Source organism: Falco rusticolus, chromosome 2, assembly GCF_015220075.1.
Source record: "Falco rusticolus isolate bFalRus1 chromosome 2, bFalRus1.pri, whole genome shotgun sequence".
In the NCBI taxonomy this organism is placed as follows: Eukaryota; Metazoa; Chordata; class Aves; order Falconiformes; family Falconidae; genus Falco; species Falco rusticolus.
The window spans coordinates 90,204,099-90,219,475 of NC_051188.1; the positions used below are offsets into that span (position 1 = coordinate 90,204,099).

Sequence of the window (15,377 nt, forward strand, 5' to 3'; positions counted from 1 at the left end):
ATGTCATCTGTATTCTGTTCTATAGGCATCAACATCGTTAATAATAGAAAACTTCAGTTCTACTTATTATCTGCTACATGGTCATAAAACATATGCTCTAATCATATATTTAATACATCAGAGATTATGAAATTTTGAAAGCATTATTTTAACTGCAGAATTTACAGTATTCTCACTATTGAGAACAAAGTGTTAACATTGCAACTTAAATCGCCTGCAAATACAAATTGACCAAGATTAGTAGTCAGTAGCAACTACTATGAGAGTAGGAAAATTACTTTTAACAGGAATATATATACAAAAAGATTTTGGTAGCATACTGTCTTCCAGTATTTCTGTTGGAAATATTAATACCATTGACAGCACCTCTAAAAGGACTTTCTTTTTTTCTATAGAAACACTACCATATGGGGAAAAAAACCCCAAAACATAAAACAACTGTACAAAATAAATAAATTAAAATGCATCATTTCCCAGTATGTTCTGTGCAGAAAGACAAATTTAACAATTAAATCACAAGATATATTCCACAGAATACTGCAGCAGGTTTTAGCAGATACACCCTCAGGAGTATGGTCATAGGTATAGCTTGTATAAAAATACTCGATTTAGCTATGGACTCAGTAACTTGCCTATCACCAGTGGTGAAACTATGAAGGCCCACCAACGACATCCACAGAATAAGTCAACTAGTGCTACAGTGGAATTCTTACTACAACTACACTGCTTCTAGAAGAGACATTGGTGTCTTCAAAGACAGCCCAGGTGTCCATTCCCAAACTGCAGTCAGTGCCGTACAGAGCAGTCTATGTCATCAATTACAAAAGAACTCTTTTTTCCTGAAGAAAAATAATGGAAGAACTCAATAGTCTGCTGAATGGTTATTCGTATGTATATTCTTCTAATCACACAAGTAAACTACCAGGGCTCAATGATAATAATATTGATTGTCCATTCGGGGGTACAGCCAGGACAGAAAAAAAATATTATGTTTTTGAGCGAGCTCTGGGACACAGCAAATGGGAAAAAGGTGACCAGGACCACAGTCAGCTGGCAGGGAATACTTCTAGAAATACAGTGTATGGCCACTGAACCCACATCCCAGTCATATGATGGGCATCTCCTATTGCACCAGTTTCTTCTATTGCTTCCTGAAAGGACTCCTATAGTAATCTGAACCTCTCAGAGCCTGACTGTTACACAGCTCCATCAATAGTGTAACCAGTCCTACAGATGAGGCTTAACATGCCCAGCTGTGCTAGTTTTGGCTGGGGTAGAGTTAATTTTCCTCATAGTGGCTAGGATGGGGCTATGTTTTGGATTTGTGCTGAAAACAGTGTTGCTAATGCAGAGATGTTTTAGTTACTGCTGAGCAGTGCTTGCATAGTGTCAAAGGCTTTTCTGCTCTTCCTATCACCCTACCAGCAGGCAGGCTGAGGGTGCACAAGAAGCTGGGAGGGGGCACAGGCAGAACAGCTGACCCCAACTGACCAAAGGGATATTCCATACTGTATGATGTCATACTCAGCATATAAAGCTGAAGGAAGAAGAAAGAAGGGGTGAACACATTCAGAGTGATGGCCTTTGTCTTCCCAATTCACTGTTATGCGTGATGGAGCCCGGCTTTCCTGGGCATGGCTGAACACCTGCCTGTTGATAGGAAGTGGTGAATGAATTCCTTGTTTTGCTTTCCTCGCATGTGGGGCTTTTGCTTTACCTATTAAACCGTCTTTATCTCAACCCATGAGTTTTCTCACTTTTACCCTTTCAATTATTTTCCCCACCCCACCAAGGGGGAGTAAATATGCAGCTGTGTGGTACTTAGTTGCCAGCTGGGGCATATACGCCAGCATATACTCTTCAAGTAACATATTGCACTGCAACTGAAGCAGAGGGTTGGGATCAGGTGCTCTGGAGCACAGACCAAAAAGCACTCTCAAAGTGGGATGTCGGAGCCCAGGTCACAGGACCAAGCCTGCCCCTCACAAAGCTGAGGCAGTAGGAAGCAATTTCCACAACCATTTGTGACTTATGTCACTTTGTGCCCCTGCCAGTGTTCTCTTTCCATTTTGGGGCACAGTCAACCAGGCTTAATGCTTTCAGCTAAGCCAGATTGGTTGGCTTTAAATTAAGGTAGACATGCTCATGTAGTTAATCTCTCTCTGTTATTTAGGAGACAGGTAACTGCTGAAAGGCAACTCTGCGTGGCTTTCTGCTGCAACTGAACTAATTTCACTGGCTGGTGGCACAGTGTGTATTTAAGCATGAAAATTTCATGTGGAATGAACAAAGGGAAATTATTTGAAGTTTGGCAGAAACATGAGGCAGCGTGGGCTGGCCAAGCTTATGCTGCTCTAACACAGATGTGACAGTGAGTTGTTTGTTAGCTGATTTGTCCTGCCAGAGTCAGAAGTACAAGTGGATGCCCACAGTGACACAGCACACTATTTACATAAAAATGAGCCTGTGTTCCATACATTAACTCCGAATAAGACCCAGGTATCAACAGAAAACAAATTCCATGGACAAAAGCATCCGGCACTTGTTTCCTTATTTCTGCAGCATCACACTTCCCTGACATAGGGGATATGAAATAATGTATTTCTGAGTGTATTTGCACATCTATGTAGAAAAGAGTTCATAAGCAACAGCATATAATCTCAATACAAATTCCATGTTAAAGGGAATTACAAATTCACAAAAAGATTTTTCCTTTTGAGAGGATCATGGCAGTTTAGTTCCTTTATCAGTATTACACAATACTTACGGAGATTGTAAAGGAAGAATAAAGAATTAAACTGAAATTTTGAGAGGGCATGTGGAGGACAGATTTTGCCAAAATCAAAGTATGGTCCTCATATCCTGACAAACCATAGAGAGTTCAGGATAGAGCTCTCCAGAGAACTAGGTTACTTCCATAAAGATTTCCATTAACATTTCTGAATAGACCTAAAAAGCTTTTAGATGTAAATCCACCTACCTTTAAAATTAAATATTCGTGTTAACATTTACGTTACCATTATAAACACAGGAAGCCCAAGATTTGGAAAGTATTAAAATAATGATTTGGGAGCTATTACTCTATCTCCTCTTCCGTGACAGCAACAGAAGGAAGCTAAGCATGAAGCACTTTCTTTTAAACTTTTAAGCTCTTGCTGCACTATTGCTGTTGTTCAAGTCAAGGGTTTCTCTCATAAGAGAACAAAAATATTTTTTAAATGTAAGATGTTGTTAGTGGAAGTTGTTGTATAAGGTGTCAAATGCCTAATGTCAAAAACTCGGATTGACACTGCTGTCCCTTCCCTTATACTCTTCCAGCTCACTTCCCCACTTTGTCTCTTTAGAAATACCATTTTCTTCAAAGCCAAGGTAATAAGGTCTTAAATGAAATGTCTGTATTCAAAAATACCTGGCTTCAATCTGAAACAGATCTTGCAAAACAGTGTGGTAAAACTGAATAAACAGAAATATTTACATCATTTTTCTAATTACAGGTGTTTCATTTTGTTTTGGTTTTTTTCCCAAATAAGAAGATATCTACTGCAAACTCCATTTTGGACGCACACACTCCAGAGATTCATATGCACCCCAAGTTCAGCATTTCCTATCAGCTGGAATTTGCCAGCTCCCGACAAATCCTGAGAGGCTCTGTGAAGTTGAACTCTTCTCACTAATTGTACAGTGACTCTTAAAAACAGATTCCCTACTTTTCCTAAGCAAAAATTAAGTTAGGGTAAGGATTTAGAAAGGTACCATACCCTTCTTAAGTGTTTACTCTTGCAGAAAAGCAGGGCATGGTTTTATACATGTACATATCATGTTTCAGAGAAAGTTTAGCAAAATCTCATCAAACGTTTTGTACTGTAAATACAAAAACAATTCCAGCAACTCACTTCTGTGGATTTGTTTGGCCCACAAGAGCTCCCAGGAGTTTCCACAGTAAGGAGCACGACATATAAAAGCAAGGTGTTATCTACATTATACATGATTAAAAAAAAAAATCCAAACTCAATGGTAGCTTATTGGTGTTAAGGCCATTAAAAATACCAGCTTCTACATGAAACAGATCAATAATTGGCCATATTCCCCTATTTTGCCAAATTAAACATTTTTTCCATCATCTATATTTACATATATTCTGATGAGTTTTACCCAACACACACAATATTTGGGAATCCACATGTCTGTCACAAGTCCTATCATACTTGTATTAGAAGTACACGCAATGTGCCCAAAATGCCTCCAAAATATAGAAACTATGCACCAGAATTACACAAGAACAGCCTGTTATTCAAGAACGCTACACCATCCTGATTCTATACCTTCCTGTTTTCTGCTTGGAGTATTTTCTCTACTGCTTTATCACTGACGCAACCAGAAAGAGTACTGCAAACAGTAGTAATTCATGTAAGCAATAATATTGTTTGCTGCACTTTCAGTTGGTTAAAAGGCGGACTATCTTAAGGTAAAATACACTCTTGAATTATATATGGGCAGAAACATGAGTACTGCAGTGCAGTGCAAATTCTAAATAGTCTGAATGACTTTTTTTTGTTTACATTGGAAATATTTTAGACAGACAGGCTTTTACAGGAGATTAAGGATGGATAGTACAGGGAAGTTTAAGAGAAGACAGTGCCTAAATCCTCTGAATTTTAATGGGGGAGTCATGCCTCTTAGTTACAGAGTTATGAAAAACAAATTCTATGCTGTAAGGCAAAACCGACACAGAAGATTCACATCTCTCTCTAACCTCAATGAACCACAGTTTAAGGGATAATTTTCTGAACATTAACTTTTCACTGACTTTAGGCTTAATCTTTTTTTTTAAAAAAAATTTTAAAAATTTGTAAGATATTTACATCCCAGACATCCTGCCAGCAACAAGTGGAATACATCCTGTTATGCATGTTTTCTATCAACACAGCAAAAGATCAGGGTAATCACTTGAAATCCTTTGATTTCACTGCCAAATTAAATACTATGAAGATTAAGCATTGCTACATGCAAACAGAGGATGCCAATAGAAAATGTAAAACTATTTGATACCCAGTATTAGGATATTTACAGTAAAAATTAATGTAAGTCACTTAACTACTCTCCTGCTTTGTCATGCTGCTTATTTGAAAGCCAGTGGGCTTTCTGAAAGAACATCCTTTTCAAAATTATTAAAATGTGATTCTTGTAGAAAGTGTTAGCTAACAATCTGGGTTTTGAAAATAATTGGAACTTCTCTTTCCCATATTCATATCCATTCTTTGAAATACAAGGTACTGAAAGCCAGGTATTAACTTCACTTTGACATACAGAATACACTAAAATAACTGAAGAAAATACAGGACATTTTTTTTACTTCTAAAATAAATTTAAAGTTAGATATTTTTTTTTTTACATTTTGATTCTCCAGTTACACGACATCACTTAAGTAACTGTTACATGGGAACAATACTTTCCTACAGCTTTGGAGTTAGATCTTTTAAAAAATTTAGTCATGACTATTTCTATAGTCAATACAAGTGATAATGTATGGTAAGTTACAAGGAGCAAGTTGAAAAACATCCTGTGTTTTCGACTGGTGAGCAGTATATGAAGTGTGAAAAAATTCAATAAACATAAAAGACAAGAAGTAGTATCTTCAGAATTATTTATCTCTGAAGTAAGAATCACTGTAAGGAATAATACCTCTTCTCCCCCAGAACAGATTCCTAGAACTGGACAGTAAATTCTTTATGACAGGGGCCACACTACAAAAGCCTGACTTAGACTCTTGCCAAAAGAAATAATAATATTTTTTTTTTTTAAAAAAAAGATGCAATATCCATAGAAAAAAAGATTGAATATTTGGGGTCTATAAACTGGAAAGTGAATGAAGAGCATCTTTGTAAAGGTAACATGGGAGGTACTATCACTGCTAAGGGAATGCTATCTGACTCATTGTGGAAAAGTGACATTAAAATACAAGGAAGTTACTTGTAAACAATACTAATGATGTCAATTATTTTAATTATATTGTTGAAACAACAAAGCAAGAGCATACATAAATGTGTGATTTAGTCTATTACTACACATATCCTCTACAGCAAATTAAATTAAGTTTGTCTTAGCTCCCTATGGTTCTGTTTTCCAGAACTACAATCAACTCTTTTTTTCCGTACAAACACCTAGCTTCACTGATGCAAATACCAAAACACCCAAATCCTACATTCAAAACTCCATCTGACTAGGTAAGAAAGCTCATCTTAATGCTTGTCAAAATGTTTTTGTTGTTAGTGTTAGGAATAAGAGTCTGATCTTTCCATCAAATAAATGCTGTAGTTGTAGTTGTGCCAAGAAAACTAGAATAAATACCTAGTTGACTGGAAATTTTCAAGTTGACAAGGCAACTTTGCCATATAGCACCATCAGAATTCATTGGAAAAACTAGGCAGCATAAGGACTTAATGCTTATTGATGTGCTTCTTCAGATGTGTGTATATTTTGATAGTCAAAATAATAATGCTCTAAAATGTTTTTCATATTAAATTGATGTCATAAGCTTTCTTAGTGCAGAAAAATAATTAGTCATCAACTGTACACGTGAGTAATCAGAGGATACAATACTTATGAAGGATCTATATGGCCAAAGAAAGTATTAAAATCCACCCTGATCTGCTTAGATTTATCAAATTACTTTGCACAGCTCAAAAGATAGCTTCTCATCAGTTAAGTTACATATATATACAGTATATTTGATATCAAACTTATCTGGAGGGTATACTGAAATATTACATTAATGTGTGCAGAGGAGCTGACATGATATACAATGGCCTAAACCTAGAAGTGGAACCCCACGGGGAATGACAAAACACACTTTTAACAAATGACCCCTGTATTAATACAGGTGATCTAGAATATTTTTGTCAGTTAAATTACTTGCAAGGACACATGTAATTAATACCATATATTGACTTTCATTACTCTTAAGAAACCTTATACTTTGGAAAAAGAATAGTTGCTTTCTATACTGATAGTCTGCTCTTTTCCGTTACCAAGCCTTACCTTAGAAAAGGTAATTTTATTTTAACAGTTCACTAATCCTAAATAAAATCACCAGGAACTAGCATGCATCTGTTCATACAAAGAGCAATTTGCATGGTACTAGTTTTGTTGCCTATCATATCTAAAATATTTGTTTGATCTTAACTTCCCAATTTAAAAACCTGTATTTAAATTAAGCTAAACACCCTAGGCACACCATGGGAATTTTACATGCTTTTGTTCTTGAAAACCATGTTCTACACATTCCAGTAGGTATGGAAAGTAGTAGGTTTACCGGTATCCAGGAAGTAATCTTGATCTTAAACCCACAAGGGCACATTTACAAACTCCCTGCATCCCTTTGACTCAAACATTATATTACATTAAAATCAACTGTTTATTAACAGAGCATGGGTAAGCAGAAAACACTTTAACATATCTCCCAAGCCACAGCTATTCAGCCTAACTTGATACCTCCTGTAATACTCAGATGATCGGGGCTTAACTTAAGAACTATGCGGTTTCAAAAGAGCAAAGCAAAATTTAGATGTAAGAAAAAAAAATGATTTATAAAAACACATTTTTCTACACATTTCTTCTCTACACATGCTGATGTGCCATGACACCTCTACCTCCAATTGACACAGAACATAGTTATACATACCACAGTTTGGTGGTTAACTTGAATCACTTCATCCCCAGCATGGATTTTCTTGCACCGATCTGCAGGTGACTGAATTTAAAATAAAAGAGATGATCAAGAATACAGTTCTTACTGGTCATCATCTCTCTTTCAGCAGTATGATTGCTAAGCTATGTAAATCAGGTTAAATTGATAATGACATTCTACTGTGAAATAAAGAATTAAAGAAATATTTAATATATCAGTCCATTGTTTGTGGAGAAAGATAATCTGTATTATTGTATACAATACAATCAAATGTTAAGAAAGGTGTGATTATTTTTTAATTAAAGTATAACCCAGTCCTAAGGATTTCTTTTAAATTTCATTCTGCTAAAAGAGTACTTTAATCTGCCTGACATCTCTCAAGCCTTAAAAGCCATCTTTGGCTGAGATTTGAACCTATCAAGACTAACGCAATTGCAATCCCTCACAAACAAATTTCATCACATTGCCTTTTTATTCTACAGTGTTTTAATATGTTGCAGAGAACTTCAGTAAATTACTGTTCTTCAAAGAGCACACAAGGAGAGACTATTAGCTTAGGTACCAGTTAGGAAGATCATGTAAGTTACATGGTAACTTAGTTTCTGGGTCATTATTAGGGTGAAAGAAGTAGAACCAGCATCAAAATCCTACAAAGATCACACTTGCAAAAGCAATTTTGTTCTTTGCTTTTGCCTCAAAAAATCCCACTTCAACAATAAAAACAAAACCAAAAAAAACCCAGAACAAAAAATCCTAACCCTCCTCAGTAAAGTGTCATCCCCCAAAAACTTTCACTTCTTCTGTATTTACAGCAGACCATCGGCTTTCTGAGGGAAATGCCTCTATGTTTAGAGGAAAATAAGTTCCTTCAGCTTTTCGTAGAGTGATAATGCTTTGATTTTTCTCTCAATACTGTGGCCACCAGCCTAGGAAGGCATTTAATCAACTTAAAGGTAGAAGGTGAGACTAACAGTTTGAAAAAACCCTGAAGTTGCTCAGTAGTAGCTTTCTGGAAAGCTGCTATGAATTTTACTAAAAGGAATGAAATTAAAATCGTTTTCATGTGAGGTAACAGATCATCTAGAGAACGTGCTTCAGGCCCACCATGTGGACTACTTGTAATAATCTGTGTACTACATCCCCACTCAAAATACACATTCCATAGCTACGCCATGACTTCCTAGCAGAACTGCATGTAATTCATGGCCTAAGTCAAGGACAGCATTTAAATGGAAACTACCCAAGAGAAACAAGAGCCTGAAAGAAGGGTTGTTCATGACTTAGTCCTAGGAAATATTTCTCAGAACATCCTAAATCAAGCTGGGCTGGTACTTTTACTTACAGAAAGAACAGCTGCCTTGACTTTTTGACGCTATTTCAGCATTAAAGGTGTTAGCTGAGTGACACAGGGAAAAATTTTAACACTGGTGATTATGTTCCACTGTTCTGTCTTCTGCCTGCCATTTCACTACTCACACTTATTCATAGCTCTAACAATCTTTATGTATACGTTATGTAATACTGCCATTTTAGCTCAGATGTAGTTATACCTAAGACTTTCAAAATGTAAATGCAAGTGAATCTTGTGTCATTATCCTTGGCCTCTACAGTACTTCATTATGATACAAAATTTCTCTTTTATTGACTTCAGCACTTGCAGCTTAGATCTTGAAAAAACAGGTGTTTTGTGCAGCAATTTCCCAAGCCAGTAAATTACAGTCTGAGGATCTTCAAATTGGAAAAATCTACTTTAAAAAAAACTCATTCTAATTATGCCTCGAACACACTGCAAGGTGACGTAAAAATGATTTATAAAGGAGTCTCAAGGCTGTGCTCTTACGAAGAGGTTGCAGCTCTTGCTCCTTCTCACTTTTTCCTCTCAAGTAAAGAATGCAGACCTTGCTGTAAAGAAATAGTATCTTTTATCATCACTGTTGTTAAAGGAAAGCAGAGGAGAATTGGTAAGCTCTTCCTTTTTTTAGATATATATGCTGACATTAAGCAAAAGATCCATTCATGAAGTCCTGCTAGGAGGAACAAAGGTGTCACATCACAGCTATATCTTCATTAGCTGGTAGTTTGGTTCAACAGGTAGCTGAACAACAGATGGAAGCACCTGCCATTGAGGCTCACATATTGATAAGATACAAGCTATTCTGAATCTGCTTAGGATTTATTCTTAAGAATAGATTTAGCATTGTCCTTTAGGCTTAATGTTTTCTTTGCCCCATTCCCCCAGTATACCCACACTGTCTTAAAGACCAGTTTAGACCCCCTGGAGCACACTTGTTGCATTCCCACCATGGAGATTTTGGTGTTATTTCTTCTGAAAGGCCTCTTTTCCCTGACATCTAAGGATAAACCACTGCACAGTAAGCAGGGACACTGGGACCACCCCCTTAAGTTACACTCCTGCTGGAGATGCACTGCGTGCTATTACTTTAGATAATACTCTTTTCTCTTGGAAAACCAAATTTAAAAATGTCCTTATTTGAAGAATATATTTGTTTTGTGAATCTAAAGAATCTTTCTGACATGTTCTAAAAGAGCTACTCAACGAGAAAGCTGTAATCTCTTGCTGGACCAAGACACCCTTTAGATTCGTTACTTCCGAACAAAAGACAGAAGATATGAACTAGAAAGCCAAGCTTGCTCTAACGCTACAGGACCACCAGAGAGAAACTCTTATAGGGCAGTGACCTGTGAGGAACCCTGCTCTCTCACAATTCAAGTTTCAGAGCTCAGCTGCTTTGAACTGCAGGGCCGATGTGTTGGGAGAGATGAGTCCTGATGCTAAACAGCAGGATCCAAATTCTAATGGGCTTTGTAGCCAGACATCAAACACCTCAAATGGCAAACAGAAAAAGCAAAACTGTGGTTACAAAATCTCCTCTGTTACATTGATGTGGCTAGCATTGCCATGCTACTGTGCTTATTAAAAAGACAAGCGTTTCTCTGTGTTCTTTCAGAAAAGCATCAGAGAAAAAGTCTGCCAAAAACTCACATGGAGGAGCAGAATTGGAAAGAAAAAGGCTACAATTTTATTCAAAGGGAAGAAAATTTGGTTTCTTACTGTTTCCTAAAAGTTAAATTGTATCACAAACAGTAAACATGTCAACATCAACAGGTAAGAGTACATCTTCACCATCATGACCTTGCTCTGGTCATGCTGCTTAGATGTTTCTCCAGCCATCTATCAGAATCATAGCGCATTTTTTTTTTTTTTTTAAAGTAAGGAGCCACCAGCTGTGTGCTTAAAAACAGGAGACACCTTACTTTCTCCTAAGTGTTACTCATTTTCACAAATGTTTTAATACACAACAGCTTTTTCCCTAGATAGCAGACTGCAGTTTCTTGGTCTGCTACAAGCACCTCCAGGGTGTTACAGCGAGTAAAAGAGTCAGTAACAACAGCAGAAAAGTCATCATGACTGAAGCTTCCTGACATGGCTTTAAATTATATTCATGAATCACAAAAGATAAGAGTTTTGAGGGAATGCATTAAGATTTTATTTTTATCTTTGCCCTTGGGAAATTAAATCCAGTATTAGTAAGAAGTGGAGATAAATGGTTGCATTTTTAATCTGAAATTCAACTGCAAACCCCATCCTCTTTCTTTTATGTATTTTCTAGATTAAGCTCAGCTATGGTTTTGTTGGTTTTGTTTAGTTTTGCTAATTTCAGTGATGATATCTGTAGCTGTAGACCTGACTCCCTAGAATTTTGATTTCAAGGTTGAAATTCCACGTTTTCCTTATTCTGAGACAGGTGGCATTCACACAAGTTCTACAACAGATATTAAGTATTGGGTATAGTCCATGGATATCCTGTCTGCAGCAGGAAAAAAAAAAAAAAAAAGAAAGAAGAAAATCTACCAGATTGTGCCTCCTGTGAAGGGATGAAAACAATATTCCTATTTTATTGAGATGTTAACAGAACCTCACTGAAGATCAGACAGCAGCTGTAAATACCATGTAGCTAGCTTGCACCTTCTGCAGTGTGACACAGTAGCAAGATAAAACAAACATTTCTGACAGCTTAGTTTTAAGAAAATGCCATCAAAATCTTTGAAAGGAATTGCTTAAACCATTATGGAACAGTTCAGTGTCATTTAGTGCTTGTTCCATGTTCATTGGAGATTACAGATAGAAGCCCTTCCCCCTAAAATTATCATTTTGCTCACTTCCTAACAGACAACCAGTTCTCTAAATAAAGTGTACAAGGAAAGGAGGTTATGTTTCAAAGGCATCTGAAAAGTAGTCTATTATCTTTTGCTTGCTGTTTAATACCTTCAGTGAGAATTAGTACACTGGTAATAAGTGTTCCTTTCTATAGGCATTACTCAGAAGTTCATGCAGATATACATGGTTATTTGTCAATGTGAAGGGATGTCCTCATTTCCATGCATTGATTTATTACAAAATAAAGCTCGATAGATGGAAAATATAAAAGCTGTTTGTCTAATACTGCAGCGAACTCCAGCATATCAGCCTATACATAACAAAGGCATTTATCTTTTATTCACAGAGCACAGTAACTCCAAGACAGCTACTTCCTATCTTGATCAACTGCAGCATTTTAGATGTCTTGCAAGAACAAATCAAAACTGATTCTCCTGGTCCTCAACTGGGAACAACTCTTTCAATTCTGAGGTAAACAAGCACAAGCATTTATGCTGTCCAACATGCTATAGGTCCTCAACAGCCAACTAGCACACTTTTGCAAGCAAAATGTAGTCTATAGCAAAGGGAAAGCATAAACCACAGATAAGGTCAAAAAGGCTTCCAGGCCTGAACATACAGTATTAACAATACTTACATTTTCTGTTGTTCCAGTAATTACATGGAGACCATCATATGTTGATTTAATGTACATACCCTAAGAAAAAGACATCATGGGAAAGAATTTTTAAAGTGTTTCACAGACCAGCACCATCCAAACATAACTTGCATATCTCTAAAAGAAAAGCCTTTCTTTCTCTTTCTTTTAATTTTCCTTTTTTTTAAGATTTGTGGACTTTTAATATATGCCATGAGGAATTTATCTCTGGATAGGAAAGTGCTTTTTCATACACTTCAAGAACAACAGCCCAAATGATTCTGGCCCTAATTAGCAATAGCAAACTAAAACTTTTACTACAGTCATCTCCATAAATACTCCCGGTTATTATAGTCCACTCCTTCAACTACAAAATATAAACACCTGATTACAAAAACATCCAGATTTACAAATTGCCTTAGGCTGATCAATACTTCAATTTTGCTTTGGAAGCTACAGAAGACTTTAAAAGATCTGGAGTTTCTGACAGACAATTCTGCAAACGTAACTTTCAAACTGATAACCAAAGCTGTGAAATATGCCTGCAAAATGGCTCTAAGACTTTCACTTTCTGATAGCCTCACTCATCTCAGTGAACAGTTCAGCTATAAAACTCAATGATGAGAACTTAAACATCAACTTTGTTAGCTATCCCACTTTCTTTTAAAAATATGGAAAATGAGGGATAGCATACAAACAGACGGAAGTTTCTGCATGGATAGTCTGAGACAGCATCTCAAATCTGGTTTTTCATCAAATCATAATTCGAATATTTTAACAGCATCCACTATGACAATGAAAGGAGGAAAAAGGAGAGATGATTGGCATACACTGAGCATTCAACAACTTCAGAGGAATCTCCTTTCCCCCAACCAGTTCACAGAAAGCAGATAAATATTGAGCGCTTGATTAAACATCCTTTCCATAACCTACTACTTCTTTTAACCACAGTCCCACAAAGAAGTCTGTTCCTGATTGAGGAACAGAGTGCATTCATTGATGATTAACTGTGGTGAAGAGGCAAAGAAGACATATCATGCTGGACTAATCTTATTTGGGACCAGAACTCACAGACATTTTGGTATGGGAACAAGGAATTACCCCCCACTTAACAAAGTGGAGGATATCCCCAGCAAAAAAAAGGTACTGCATGAGTTTCTTAGGTGAGTGGGCTCAAAACTAAACTCCTGTTTTTCTCTGCACAGCACATAGCAGTAATGGCATTAAATCCAGTTGTCATGTTGGGTTGCCACAGCTAGAAGAGAATAAAGCATGAACCTGTTCGCTGCTACATAGATAGAAGCCCCTAGCATCATCCTTCAACTTCCAGCTCCTCTATGCACCTTCAGCACTGTTTCCAGTAATGGATCCATGCATGTAGTTTCCTGCTTAACTCAGTTATCTCAAATATAGAATGGCAATTTCTTATACATTTATCCTCACAACACCCCTGTGAGGTAGGGAAACACTAATAGACACAATTTACAGACAGGGTAATGAGCCACACAAGAGGCTGAGATATGTTGGTATCTGTTATTTGGTACTCATACCTACCCTCAAACCACCAAAATTCAAAGCCTAAATCCCTCTCAGGATCCGGATCTACGTGGCTTGACCATATATCCTGCAACATGGCAAAAGCTGAAATCATGGTGACTTCATGGTGACAGGAACTGTGAGTCAGGTCCCCACACGGAGCAATTTCTGAAGAACGTCATGTCTGTTTTTATTGACAGCAAGTTACTGCTTTCAACTTAAAACATCAGGGTGAAAGCCAAGGATAAAATCTCACACTTAATAGTTACATAGTGTTCAGTTTCATGCAAAGCATTATTTTGAAGGATAGTAAGGTTATCCCAGTATGCTATCATGGCAAAGTGCAATTCACATCCCATCTAACCTTTTCTACAAATCTAAAAGACTTTGAAAACACAGAAGAGGAGAAAGAACTTTTGTAGAATTTTCTTTAAAGGCTAAGATCAAGATTTTGCACAAATTATTAAAGAGAGGGAAGAGGGAAGCTGTAAAAAAAACCCCCAGATTATATTTATTCCATATGTGCAAAATTAATAAATGTTACACTAGTACCATGACATGTTAATTTTGAAAAAAGCCAACATCATTCTGTTTAAATGTTTAAAGCAGCTTTTAAATGGGGAGACGTAACACTTCACAACAGAAAGATGAGCTACCCCTTCACCCACATTCCTACACTCCTTGTATTAAGTGTACAATATATGGGAAACGGTACAGAGAAGAGAATGTTTCTGGCTTATGTTGTTTGGTCTGGAATGGAAATAAGAATATCATAGACGTAAATTTATAAGTTTTCCCTTCTCTGCCTCCTTGTGGCTGCACAATATCAACAGTACTTTTAGCAACCAAGAAAACGAGGGAGATCAGTGTGTGTGCTGTCTATTTGTACTGAAACAAATTGGCAGATACACATCTTAGGTATCCAAAGATAATACCATTGTCACTATGAATTTACAAGAACAAGTTAGGTTAAATAAAAGAAAAGATAATCCAGTTAATATGACTAAAATAACCATAAGGTAACCACCCTAGTAATCAAGAGCAAAGTATGCCTAAATTAAAGATTAATTCACGCGCCATTACATCAGATTGTCCTGATCAGTTATGGGTAGAAGTCTAATTTAAAACTAATCATTACATTTTATCTTGATGTGAACTATTATTTGGTTAAGGGTTAGAAAAGAGACCTTGTGCCATTTTTTCCTATATTTCTTTTTTAAAAAAAAAAAGAACGACAACAGAATTTGATATACTTTTAACATGTTGTATATAAAGCTGGATGGAAAAGAAGATACTAATTCTATTTTATCACACACAACTGAATTTATACTCTTTCA

At 36.6% G+C, this 15,377-nt stretch overlaps 1 protein-coding gene across 5 annotated transcripts in view; it reads right to left on the reverse strand.

The window, feature by feature from the left end:
• Positions 1 to 15,377, reverse strand: part of CNKSR2 (connector enhancer of kinase suppressor of Ras 2) — a 220,746-nt gene that overhangs the window by 111,830 nt on the left and 93,539 nt on the right. For all 5 annotated transcript variants that reach the window (XM_037378111.1, XM_037378110.1, XM_037378109.1 and 2 more), the window contains exons 7-8: positions 12,505 to 12,564; positions 7,682 to 7,750 (exon numbers count right to left, since the gene is read on the reverse strand). In XM_037378111.1, the coding sequence (XP_037234008.1) occupies positions 7,682 to 7,750; positions 12,505 to 12,564 (129 nt within the window). The remainder of the gene's footprint in view (positions 1 to 7,681; positions 7,751 to 12,504; positions 12,565 to 15,377) is intronic.